Source organism: Molothrus aeneus, chromosome 1, assembly GCF_037042795.1.
Source record: "Molothrus aeneus isolate 106 chromosome 1, BPBGC_Maene_1.0, whole genome shotgun sequence".
NCBI classification, from domain to species: domain Eukaryota; kingdom Metazoa; phylum Chordata; class Aves; order Passeriformes; family Icteridae; genus Molothrus; species Molothrus aeneus.
The window spans coordinates 20,724,367-20,738,328 of NC_089646.1; the positions used below are offsets into that span (position 1 = coordinate 20,724,367).

General features: G+C 39.4%; 1 protein-coding gene across 3 annotated transcripts in view; it reads right to left on the reverse strand.

The window, feature by feature from the left end:
* The window catches only part of LOC136564136 (macrophage mannose receptor 1-like), a 53,087-nt gene extending 39,716 nt beyond the window's left edge, over positions 1–13,371 (reverse strand). For 2 of the 3 annotated variants that reach the window (XM_066562056.1, XM_066561971.1), the window contains exons 1-5: positions 13,308–13,371; positions 9,194–9,595; positions 7,548–7,721; positions 3,600–3,761; positions 446–559 (exon numbers count right to left, since the gene is read on the reverse strand). In XM_066562056.1, coding sequence (XP_066418153.1) covers positions 446–559; positions 3,600–3,761; positions 7,548–7,721; positions 9,194–9,595; positions 13,308–13,371 — 916 coding nt within the window. Of the gene's footprint in view, positions 1–445; positions 560–3,599; positions 3,762–7,547; positions 7,722–9,193; positions 9,596–13,307 lie in introns of those variants that run through there. The other variant, XM_066562134.1, reaches the window with a different exon arrangement.
* Positions 13,372–13,962: the final 591 nt, after the last annotated feature.

The following is a 13,962-nucleotide window of genomic DNA, read 5'->3' on the forward strand; positions in this document are numbered from 1 at the left end:
AGCTGTTCTTGAAGCAAATAAAAAAAAAAATTGAACAAAAACAAATTGGAGAGGAATTTGAAGAAAAGGGGAAAACAAACAAACAAACAGAAAACCCCACCACTGATCCCTCTAATCTCACAAATGAAGACTTCTACAGCACTTGATTTCTTCCACATTCAAAAATAAAATAAATTAGGAAGATAAGCAAATGAAGTGTCAACAAATTACCTAAAACTTTCCTATGGATTTTGAGCCTACCATTTCCATTATGAACAATAAATTAAGCCTGGGCCATATCCCTAGCATAAGGACCATTACTCACAGTGTTCAAATCACAATCACAATCTTTCAGCATCAAAACAAGTTCAATAATTGCAGGAGAATAGAATGCTAGAAAGCATACTTGTTACACAATGACCAAATTTTTGCCTTTTGAACTGAGTAGCAAAGCATACAACCTTACCTGGAACCCAGTTTAAGTACCGAAAAGGAGCCCCACCAACCCATTGCCATCCACTGTTGAAATTCAAACTGTTGAGGCCAAACCAGAGAGCTGAACTCAGTGTGCGAGTCAGACCTGGGTAACAGAGACAGAGAGAGACATTGCAAGTCCACAGCAAGAGAAAACACTCTGAATTCTTGTTAAGCCTTCTCTTTTTCCAAGTACAAGTTTTAACAATTTTTAACATTCTAGTTAAGGTGGTTATGCTAAACCTGATAAAAAAGTCATCCTACACTGGTCAGTTTAGTTTTAGAGTTTTGACATATTTAGGTTTGGAGAATTTTATTACAACAGAAAACAAAATGACTCTACTACCATTGATAAAAAACATGAAACTTGGTTTTTTTTGGAACTATAAAATATTAAATGGATAAAGTTGCAGAAAAGATCACAAAACCAAAAATCAGTTTTCTAAAATGAAAGACATAGTTTCCCAGTGTGTATTTTCTCTTCCATAAAATTAACAAGTATGAGTTTCACAGTGTAAAAACCTGTTCTTATTTATCAAAATACATTAAGATGCAATCATTGCAAACACCACCTTTTCAACAGCACTTTTTCAGACTAATCTGGTTTCAGTTCTTTAGCCAATGTTAAGTCAGTTAGCCAATGTTAAGCTTTCAAAAAAAAAAAAAAACCAGCTCAAATTTATTCCTCTAGCTCTGAAAAGCACTTAGAAATATCATGGTTATGTATGGCCCTGCTGAGCATTATACATAGTCTGCTATAATCAATTGTCTATCTCTGTCCTCAGTATAAGGCTTGGAAGAGCAGCTGGATGCAGGCTGATTTTTTAAATTTAAGTGTGTTTCTGCATATTTCACAGAAAATCATTGTGCAATATGTATCATTTGTTTCTGCTTCTACTGATGGCATCCTTCCAAGATGTTGCAGTTTGTAGCTGCCTATGACACCACAATGATGGGCAGCACTTGAAGCATGGCAAACTTAAAAGGAGAGGTAGTTGACTGGAAAGAATTGGAATTTCAGACCTGGTTTTGCATCAACACATTAACATGCTCTATTACTTCTTATGGAAAAACAGTTTGTAGTTAGGAGAAACTGAGAACTGAGCATGACAGGAAATCCTAGTACTGCCAGGACAGTTATATAATGAAAAACGGATCTTCACATACATTTAGCAGCCATATCTATCAGTTTGCTATTAAAACATATCAACTAATAACTACCTTCTGTGCCAGCACCAGTTTGCTCCCTTGAGCACTAATTTCAAGAGCAATTTTCTCACAGTCATTTAAAAAACAGCCCATGTTTTGACCAAATTTTTAAATTGAAAATGGAAGTTTAGACAGAACAAATTGTTCATAGCTTAAAAAAATACATTTCTCATTCCTCTAAAGTGGAGAAATATGAATTTGATTGAAGGACTTCTAGATGGATAAGGAATTGGCTGGATGGCTCCTCTAAAGAGCTACAGTCAATGGCTTAGAATCCAAATGGAAACCAGTATCAGGTGGAGTCCCTCTAGGGTCTGGATTGGGACCAATATTATCAATATCTACGTCACTCACATAGCAGTGGGACTGGGTGCCCCCTCAGCAAGTTTGCAGATGACACCCAGCTGAGAGGTGTGTTTGGCTCATGGAGGGAAGCAATGGCAACCAGAGGCCTCTGACAGGCTGGAGGAGTGGGCCTGTGGCAGCCACATGAAATTCAACAAGGCCAAGCACCAGGTCCTGTCCCTGGGTCATGGAAATTCACAATATCAACATGGACTAGGGGATGAATGGATTGTGAGCAGAGAAGGACTTCATGGATGAAGAGCTGGACATGACCTGGCCATGTGCACTCACAGCCCAGAAAGCCAAACTTGTCCTGGGCTGGCTCCAAAGCAGCATGGGCAGCAGGGCAAGGGAAAGGATTCTGACCCTCACCCTTCTCTGGGGGATCCACTCGGAGTGCTGTGTTCAGCTGTGGGGTCCCCAGTACAAGAAAGGCATGGAGCAAGTCCAGAGGAGGCAGGAAGATTCATCAGAGGGCTGAAACATCCCTCCTGTGAAGAATGGCTGAGAGAGCTGGGGTTGATTAGCCTGCAGAGGAGAAGGCTCTGGGGAGACCTTGTCACGGCTTTTCAATAAATTCAAAGGACTTTTAGTAAATTTGGAGGAAGACTTTTTACTAGGGCTTGTAGTGACAGGTGAAGGGTTAATAGTTTAAAAATGAAAGAGGGCAGATTTAGATTGGATATAATGAAGGCATTTTTTACAATGTTGATGGAACAGGTTGTTCTGAGAAATTGTTGATCCTCATCATTGAAAATGTTCAAGGTAAGGTTAGATGGGACTTTGAGCAACGCAGTCAAATCCATGTCCCATACCATGGCAGAGAGGTTGGACTAGATGATCTTTAAATGTTCACCTTTCTACCCAAACCATTCTCTAATCCTCTTATTCTACAAATTTAGAGAGTGCAACATATAGGTTATGGTATAGAATATTTTATCTTTCAACTGATGTACCATATTCAAAATATTTTCTAATCTATTTAATAAATGAATCAGTGAACTATTTCATGTTTGTACACAGGCTGAGAAGGTAATAAAGAGGACTTTCTCAATGTAGAATGTAAATATATTCAAAAAATTTAAGAATTTTCTCATAGGAGAAGTGTGGAAACTCCTTCCAAAAACCATTGAAAGAGATTGAAACAAAAAAAGAATAAGTCCTTTTGTTTATTAGTTGTTTCTCTTTTCATATTTTAGGATATACTGAAGATGTAATAGCTTTACTGAAATAGGCAAAGCTGCTGACTAATACACACTACAAGAAGAATGCAAAAAGGATGTAATCTTGATATCTATATATTCAGTTTACAAACTGCTTTGCATTTTTCTGCTTTCCAACATTCATTCTTTATTGCCTACGTTACTTAATTGTAGTATTTTTATGTCACTATTAGTTTATGGCAATATTTAATCATGATAAAATAAATATTATCTGTCCTATATTTCCAGAGGAATCATTCAATATAACGATTTCAATTTACTAATTACCAGAATTGAAAAAATATAATCTTCAAGATGGAACATGCCATATTAGTGTCACTGTTGCAATAATACACTTTTTTAAGGAAATTATGGATAATATTAACCTACCTGTAAGGTATGTTTGTTCATGTAACTCTGTGATGCTTAATAGCTCTGCCTTCTGCTGCTGACAGCTTTTTCTTGCCTGATGCCACTTCAGAGCTGTCTCAGAGTTTATCTGGTACTGGACATTTGTTAAAGGGTCTGTGTTCCACAAATCATTACTAGTAACTACAGGGAGAAACAAAAATGCTGTAACTCATCATAAAGACAGAACCAGATAAAACATATCAAAAAAATTGCATAGCAAAAGACAAAAAATGCCCGAACACTGCTATAGACAAATGGTTTGAAAGGAATCCTGAGGTTCTCTAATGTAATAGTAGATCCAGGGTATGAAACAAGGTCACTGTTTTCTCTGGTACAAAAGAATCTGCTGTTTAAGTGGATAAAAACATGCTAAAAGAGTTGATTTGTGAATGTGGAGAAAAAGACTAAAAACTTTCAGGCTGATGCTAGCTAAGGTGTATATAAATCTGACCTTATTTTCTGAGATAAACACTAAATTTTTTACTAGTTTGGGTCACTATGTAAAGTGGCTATGGATTTTCTTACTGTGATTGTGGTAATCAGACCCAAGTGCTGAATGCAAAGCTGACATCATCAGTATCCATCTCACATTCCCCTGCAATTCCTCATTCCTTAAGCATGTGTCTGACATGGCATGAATTTCTCCTCTGCCTCATAGCCTGACTGAACTCCTTGAATACCTGAATTGGCACTTTCAGGCAATGCCAGTGAAAGCATCACCCAAAAGGACCCAACAGTAGAAGCTGCCCCAGAAGGTACCACACTCTTTACACTGCTGCAGTCTCTCCTGCCTCATCTCAATTGTTTCTCCATAAACAAGCAACAGAAAACAGTGTGTTCTTGATCTGCCAAAAATGGAACCTATGTGAGGTCCCAGCACTGAGCTAAATATCACATAAAGGGAATAAAGTTGCACGACTAAAGCAGAACACAGCAGAGATCAGTGCATGTCTGCCAACAAGGAAAAAAACCTGAATTCCTGAAGCCTTTATCAGCTTCTCAAGCTGCAATCTGAAAAACTGAGAGAAAGAGGTCTTATCTAAATTCATTATGCTCAGAATACTTCAGTCTGCAAATAGAGGGAAACGGGACAATAAACAAAACTCAAAACAAAGCATGATACATGTTAAATACCAGGAGGTTACTTAACCAGTTCCACTTTTTCCTGTATTAAATATGATTGCCTATAGGTAATATAAAGTGATTCTTTTCACATTATCTTTATTTTTAAAATAAATAAAATATAACCTACTGTAATAATGACATTTCAGTAAAAATGATAACTTTCATGTGATTATCATTATCTGCAAATCAACTTCTGTCCAAAATATTTTATAACTATCAGAATCAAAACTTTTTTGCTATTCTAAAAGACCATAAATCCCTGTGCACAAGCCTGGGATAAAATTAATATTGGAAAAATAGTAAAATCTATAATTCAGTAAAGAAAACTGGCTCTGATTTGATAGTAAGGGGTTTATAAATCTTGTGTTATTATTACAGAGAAGTGGTAAACAAGTCTTGGGCATTCATCCAACCTTCCATCTCAGTTCCCCTGTCTCATAATTTATAGCTGACTTCCATATGGTGCTCTCTTGTCGAATTTTGGCCTTTCATAAAAATCAAACTCATTTCTAAGTCTTGGAAAATTTGCTTTTAAGATGCCTGAGTTTTAAGAGTTCAAATTCAGGATTGCAGAGCAGGATTTTGGAAAATCTGCTATTGTTTAAAGCCTATATGCTATTGTTTAAAGCTTAGTTCCCCAGAGAAACAAAAAGATGAAATGCTTTCCTGGAATAATATATTTTAGCACCTAAGCTAAATTAATGTTAAATCACACCTCTCCTCAGGACATAAGTAGAAAATTAATAAGAATCTGAACTCTATCCCTACACAGATTAATTCAGCATGCATTTATTTTCTGCAGGTTTTGTTTCTGTCCTAGTCACCTGCATTTTTATGCATTGCTTAATGCATAAAAACCCCTTCAGAAGGGTTTTTTCCTTCATCTGTCAAGAGAGGCCTCAATGGACTTTTTCCCACTGGAATGGGTCTATAGGTACATGTTGAGTCACTCTCCTGATGGTCTTACACTGTGCAACTTGTTTTCTTCCAAGACCTTCTTTCAAGAGCAGTATACAGTTGAAAATGACATGGTGTAACCTATAAAGAAGCAGCATTTCCTAGGCTGCTAAAAATTGTTTGCTCTGTTCCTGCTCAGTTCTTTTACTTGGGGTTAAACTTCTGCTGTTACTGTCTCAGCATCTCTTTCTAAATCACCAAATAAAGGGTCATAATCACAATTATGTCACCTCCACTGATAAAATTTCTCCACCTCTATTGATTTTAGTAACTCTCACAGGTGCAGCCTCATGCCCTCTTCATTTTGGAGAACATCTGAGGTGGTTTTGGTCACAATGAGAAGTGACTGGGTCAGCCACAGACATTTCACTGAAGGCCCTGGCCCCAGTATGAGCAGCTGCAAGAGTTTGCATCACATCTTTTCATGTTTGCACCCTTGGTCTGTTTAAGAAGACAGTTTAGGAAACAGCACTTTATTCTTAGTAAATAAACTTTAACACACACACAAATTTAAACATCCTATTTTCAAAGGTGTTGCTGAAGTTTATTAACTTATCACACTCTCACATCTCACTCATTTCTCTTTCATAGGGATGACTAAAACTTCTACTGCTATGGGCTGTCTCTCACTAAAATATATGACCCAAACCTGAATATTTTATAGCTAGTACTGAAGAATCAGGAAGGAAACATGCAGGCAGTCAGCATAAAACAGCTTTTTCCAAAAACAATCACTGCCATCTGAATGGATTTCCTTGAATTATGCCAAAGAATTAAACAAAATTTTAATGATGCCTCCTATTTGTTGGACTCAAATAATATTAAGCAGGGAGTATTCTTAAGTCAGCTTTGCATGTGCTTTATTAATGGGATTGCTATTCCCAGCATGTTTTTATTGTCCTGAAAATGATACTGGCATAGAAGAAAAAAAAAAAAAAAGTGCAGTTTTTATTTTCTGAAATACTGAATGCAACATTCATGGAAATCAGGAAAGGACACCAGTATTTTGTCATCAAACCAGTTAAGATCAACCCAAACAGTTTTCTTCACATCAAAGGAAAGGCATATTTTTCTCCTTATCTCTGCTTGCAGTCAGCTGGAGCTTTACAGCAAAACACAATAATAAAGAAGAAAGGAGGGGAAAGTGCTACCCTTCTCAGCATGACAGAAGAAGCAGCTTGCAGACAAAATGTTTACTACATATTTTACAGAGGTCCAGAGAAAATTCATTAAAATTTAAAAGAATTCAAATACATGCAGGCATAAATTACTCCCATTTACTTAAAGTAAGATCAACATTTCTACATAAAGTTCTGCATTTTGATAATACTGCAATTTAAACACCAAGTATATGCAAACTAAGGAATTTAGAATAAAAATACTTCAAATTGAGTTAAAAGACAGAACTAAAATACAGTACACAGATTTGGGAAACACTGGGATGTACTAAAGAGTTCAGGAAAGTTCCTTCATGTCTAAAAGGCAACTCGTTCTGCAAAGTAATTTTAATTTTCAATTAAACTGTATTCCAGCTTTCAGTTCCACTTCATAGATTTCTACTTTTTGACCTTTTATATATACTACTTATTCTAATGTAAGCATCTAATTTACTTTCTATTTAAGTAAATGGTGTACAGAGAGATTCCAGAATACGATTAAAATACTCTCACCCAAAAATAATTGGGCAATGTTTTTTATGCTGGGTCCTATGTTTGGATATTTATGTTGCTTTTAAAAGGAAAGCAGGCAAAACAGAGACATTTCAAACTATAAAGCACACGTTATGGACATATTTCCAGGCAGCTGAGTAAGAGCACAGCAGAACTGTGAATGTAAAAATCTTACATTTCATTGGGCAAAATCCATACTTCCTGTCAACATCATAGTCTGAGGTGGTTCCACACCAAAACCAGCCATCTGATCTGCCAGCATCTGTGCAGTCAGCATACCATTTACCACCAAACTTAAAAGGAAACACGCAAGGGGCTCCATTGTCATTTCCTTTCACTGTGTAGGTATCTAAGGAGACACAACAATTCAAAAATGCATAAAAATTAATAAGCATGAGATATATAGGAGTTTGTCTTTATGATCCTATTAAAAATATTATAGCAAGGAGAGCTTGCTAGCTTAGTATGCAGCTGTACTAGAACTGGAACATTGCTCATTTTACTCCAGGGCAAAGCTGATACCCTTGTTCATAGTGAGACAAATTTTTATTGCTAAGGGAGACAACAGACCACAACTGAGCTAAGACAAGTACAGTCCCATGCTAAATTTCCCATGCATAACAATCAAAAGTACAAAACACACACACTCATGCCATTTTTTAAAGTGCAAAAGACTGTTGAATGTTCTGTCAGTAACCCAGCCAACTGCTGATCATTTTGGACATGGAAGAGCATGTCCATGTAAACTTGAAAGATATATGCCATAGAGTGACTCCAATATATTATGCCCAAATAAATTTTATATTTGCATGTAAAAACACTTTTTGTTTTATCAGAAACCTGACTCAATGGAACTTATGAGAGTAACTAAAGCAGCTTTCTCTGTGTGCACATAATGTACATTCATTGATGGAAGGACATACAGGGGAACTGGACCTGACAAGGATTTTTGGAGAGGTGATATATCAGGGTCACTGTCTCACAGAGCTGCTAGAAAACAGAGGAGGAAGGAAAAGCAGGACATTATTACATCTCCCCCCTGCCTTCTTTCACATAATTTGCTTTGCTAGGGTTCTTCTATTCTGGCTTCTGGCCAAGGACTAGTACTGTAATCAGTCATAGTGTAAACCACAGAAACTGCATCCATACCTCCTTCTGTGACCATTTCTGTTTATCAAAAAATACTAAATGGGAAGTCAAATATATTTCCAGATACTTATCATGAATATATATATGGAGATGAATATATATATAGAGAGATGCATTATACATAACTTTTTCAAATTTAACTATTTAAAATATCTCATTTCTTTGTCTAACATTTTAGCACCAACTCTGAGACTCCCTTTAAACACCTAGGAAGAAATCTGCAATACACTGGAAATTAACATATCAAGAGTGAAATAATATCTTACTGCCAGTTAATATTTACATCCTAAGGAAAAAAAATATATCAACAGACTAAACACTTACACTATGTCTTTCTGTACACATGTAATAAATAGTAAAAGTTATCATCAACTCCTGTGTAATAGTTATACACATGTTTTGAATAACCATAGAATTTTTTGTTCTCTCCACAGGAATCACTACCATGCATGGTTAATCATCTATCAGCACTTTGACTAATTTATAAAAAACCAAACTGAAGTACTCAAAAAACGAAAGGCACACCCACTCAAGTATTGGTTATTTCACCTGAATTCACACTCACTGATCATTAATAAGATTAAGAAAATTCTTCTACACATATAAAATGTTTTAATTATCTGCACATAAAAACGAGTTTTGAAATACAGAAATTAATTTACAGAACTTTACCTTCATAGCCTCGAGAACACAGATCGTCTGTGGTTCCGTAGACTTTCCACCTACTCCATAAACCAGATCCCTTGTACAGCATAATATTCCTTTCCTTCTTGTTTCCATAGTTGAAAAACAAATCTTCCCCTTGGATTGCAAAGAGAGTCTCATTTCTGCATTCCCATCGCTGAAGTTCACTAGCCTTGTCACAAGGGTACAGAGTGATGGGAACCCAGTCTTTCTTCGAAGGCACTCCCAAGCACAATTTGAATGCTATGCTCATAAGCTGGTGATCTGAGACCCACCTGAATTTTTGTGCCTCATTTTCTTGAACACAAGGGGCAGTAGTCACTGAATTAGAACTTTGAGCCAGTACACAGCGCTTGTGATCTTCATTATATATTAAGAAGATGTTAGTATCTGTAAAAAAAACAAACACTGGAATGATTTGGTTTGAAATAATCTTACCTGCTATCTAAATGAAATATGAATCTGGACACTCCTCTTGATGTGCAAATCTCATTATCTGTTCAGCAAAAGAAGGTGTGGACTACACTTTCACCTGTTGAAGTGGCTGTATGGTGCAACTAGCTCAGATGTGAGGACATTTCAACTGGTTTGTGGCAGTGAAAGCATCTACACACAAAAGCACAAGGCAGCAGAGGTGTAGACCTAGTGTCTCCTGTAGGTTTAAAGCTTGGGTTAAAGTGAAACGAGAAAACACACTCATGGTGTTAATCCAAGCTGCACCCATGGGAATTACTGAAATGAGGGAGCATGGACACTGTAGAGAGCAGATCCTGACACTGAACTCTCCAGCAGCACTGGCTCCCAGGCGTGGGGAGATGACAACAGTCCCTAAGTTCTTCAGGCACCATTTCCTCACAGTGGGGAGCTCTGGTCTCAAAAGCCCTGCTAAAATCTTTAAGTTATTAACTGAGGAGAAGGATACGTTTTTAAGCTTTATACTCAAGCTTCTTATAGAACAAATTTATTTTTCAATTCAGTCATCAGTGACTTCTTTCTTGCATCTCTCCATTATGACTGAAATACCAACAGCAGTGGGATTTGCCATCACCAGTTATGCCTCTTCATGACTTATGAAAATATACAAAGCTCTTCATAGCTTCCCAGGTTATTTCTCCCTCAGTAAACAGTGCTTCACAGCATGCATTTTCACGTATTCAAGGTTGGTTTCAAACCTGTAGCCACTTGAAAAGTTTTAGCATCTTTTGCACATGCATGTGCTATGAGTGTAACATTTCTGAGCCAGTCTTGCTGAAAGACTGAAAATTTCTCCTCTCTGATTCACCTGAGATACCTTTTGGCACAGTAACTTTATCATGCTCTTTCATGGAAGGTAACAGGATGTACAACATTTTAAAGCTGTATTTTACCTGGCTATGAGATAGGAAGGAGAAATATTAATTTATATGGGATGGAAACTGATTAAAACACTATTTATTTTAGTGTATGATTACCAAACTTATCAAATTCTATAATGGAGAAATAGTTAAGGGGAAAACAGGTTAACCACAAAAGTCTTCCTTTCTCTGCTGAGGCTCTAATGTGGAAATGATCATTCTGCAGAAGAACAATCTGGGAACAAATAACCTCTCTCTCAGAGAAAGAGCTGACCTAAACGTATCTCATCTATAGTTCAGCTTCCTTCTCTTGTCCTTTGGCTTCCAACTCACTGGGAAGTAATGTAAAACTGATGAGCACTGGAGGCAGAAATTGTTGTCTTTTGCCAATCTGTTTTACTCATAGACAATACAAGGAAATGTGTAATTATCACTCCTGGTGACAACTTCTTTTTATTCTGCTTTTCTGCTAGCACTTAGCACAATGTTATTGTAAACTGATATATGCAGTGCTTGCAACTCTCCTTTCCCTGAAATCCTGTTCAAAGTTTCTGGATAAAAGAGATGTCAAATAATTTCACATGTGTAGATAACGCTACCTGATTTTTCAAACTGCTAAAATTGTATCTGTGGCCTAAAATAACAGTCCTTATTTTCTGGTTCTTGTGATGTTAAAGAGAAGATGCTATTTCACATGAAAAAGTATCCCTAAGTCAAAAGCCTGGATCACTGTATCCAAGCATGAGTTTTGGCTTCAAAAATGAAGTTAAAAAGCTGAACAAAGCAGACTGGCCAGTGGGGATGGAGAGGGGCACAAAACTGAGGCTCTCTACTATTCCAACGGTGCCTTTACAAGGGATTAGAAGATTAGAAGATTAGAACCCAACCCACCTGCTTATACAAGGGCATATTCCCAATGCAGGCAGTAGTGCATATGCAAGCAGCTAAAAGGCCAGCTCAGCCAAGGAGGCATCGAAAATAAGCTGACACCAAAACAGGAGAATAGAACAAGAGGGAGCAGGATGCTGGAGCAACTGTGACTGAGGCTGTAATTGCAGGATTTCCTTTCCCCCAGTGTTGCTCCTCTCTAATCCATGGCCATCGAGCAGACTTGTAACTTAGTGCTGTATTGCTCAAGTTTGCAGCTTTATTTCTGTTTATTCTGCCATCCTGCTCACCAAGGGGGATTCCCATATAATAGTATCTGGGTGAATAATTAGATTGTCTAGAAGAAACAAACCAGGTATTTGTGCAGCACTTCCTCTGCCCTGCCAAGTCCTCTCTGTAAACACTTGACACAACTCTTGCCAACATGATGAGCTGTATCTGGGAAATGGGCTGAGCAGAATCACACATAGCACCATTGGCTGTGTTTTACTGTTCTGCAGCAACATTTGTTATAGAGCTCTGTGACAGGTGCCGTTCTTCACCACAGATGAACAGTGGGTGGAACACTTTAGGGTCCACCACAGTGTGCTCATGAGTACCACAATGTTAGTACTTTGAATTAAACCTATTTCTAACAGTGAGTCGTATTTTGAAACTTACTCCTGGAAGGAAGGTCTTTAAAATGCATAAGAACCTGCCAGGCTTAGGAAACAACTTCACCACTACCAGTGCACAAGCAGCCATCCAAGGAGATCTAGCATCTTTTCCCTCAAATGTCCCAAGTAGATCCCAAAGAATTTTTCTCACAGACTTTAATTTTTCTTTACTCACCCCACTGTGACTATTTGCCTATCTATCTCTGGCCCCAAGTTGTAGTTAAGAATTGTGCCAAGTACTGCAGAATCTCATCAGACAGTATCATTTCCATGGTAGAGATTTCCAGAACGCCAAACTGATTTCACACTCTGCAGCATTTCCAAGCCATCACAGATTATGTGAGCGTAAATAAGGCATTAATTTGAGCAGCCAGTGAAGTGCTACCAGTGTAAAACACTAATGGAGAGCACCAGAAAAACAGACCCAAAGACAGAAGAAAAGAGGAAAGAGCAAGGAGGCAGATGCAGGTAGGGTGACTGTCTTCCCTACACAGGCTCTTGCCTGCCAGATGGCCAAAACTGATTGCTGGTGGTTACACAAAGAAAGGTTACAAGGCAGTGCTACAAAGATTTACATTGCTAGATCTCAACCCAGAGAGCAAAGGATGCTGAAAGGTTTTCAGAAAGTGCAAGTGCAAAACTTTCACTGAAACGTAGCTGTGAGCTGGAAATCATGGCAAATCTCAGAGTAAGTGGGTACAAACTCCAGGTATCACCTTCCAACACAACTTCCCCCTGTTCTCACACCTCTATCCATCCTAGCATCTCAGCTATCCTAACGTTCCCCCATGAAAGCCATCTGTCAAAAACGGGGCCTGTCCAAGAGGGCTGGAGGACAGGCAGATCCGCCAGTACCAGGCACCTCTGCAAACCTCTGCCACGAGCAGGTCTGTGAGGGAAAGCTGGTGATGCTGTCAAATCAATCAGGGGCTCATTGGAGCGGTGGGGGAAACTGAGGCAGCGCCGGTGACAGCCCTGTTCGGCGTCCCCAGCGCCACGGGCACCCAAAAGGCCGCCCTGCCGGGCACCTCTGGGTGCGGGCGAGGAAGGGGTGCCGAGGGGAGGCCGCCTCCATCAGCCGCAGAGAGGCTTTAAATGGTCGTGAGCTTCACCTGCACCCGCGGCTCCTCCGCACGCCCCCCGCCAGCCCCAGAGCAGGTTCGGCTCTGTGTGATCCCTGGTTTTTGGGCTGGCCTCGCCCGCACAGCCCCTGCGGGCACTTACCGAGCAGCGGAGCAGCCCGGGGGAGCAGTCCGAGGAGCAGCAGCAGGAGCGGGGACGGAGCCATGGCCGAGCCCCGGGCTGGGAGCAGAGGGCGTCCCGCGGGCAGCTCCGCCGCGCCTGTGGAGGGCCGCTGGATCAGGGGAAAACTCTGGGCTCCAAATGATAAGGAAATATCCTGTCACATGGGGCGTTTTGAAATAACAGGAATTCGCTGTTCAAACTTTGCTTTCCTAAGCTGATTTTTTTCCCTTAGCGGAGGAAAGAGCCTTCTTCCAAGCATGTGCAGGTGATAAAGCGGCGATAGCTGAGAGAGGCGCTGCTTCTATCGTTGCTGCCGTTGTGTGCGGCGTTTGTTGTTTTTTGTTTTGTTTGTTTTTTTTTTCTTTTATCCCCTTTGCGACTCTGACAGCGTTGCATCTGGGTCAGTGGTTTGTCTTCCAGGAAAATTAGCCAGCCCCGCTCGGAGGGAGGAGGATATCCCTCTCCTTTTCTTCTGGGGTAAGGAAAGCAGAAAGATAAGGGGAAGAAACTCAAGTCTCAAAGAAAAAGCCCCTGCTCGAAAGCCCGGGTTGCTGCTCAGAGCGCGGGCTGCAGAAGGAGCAGAGACCTACTTCTGGCATCCCGGGATCTGGGCTGCGCCCCCGTGCCCATCACG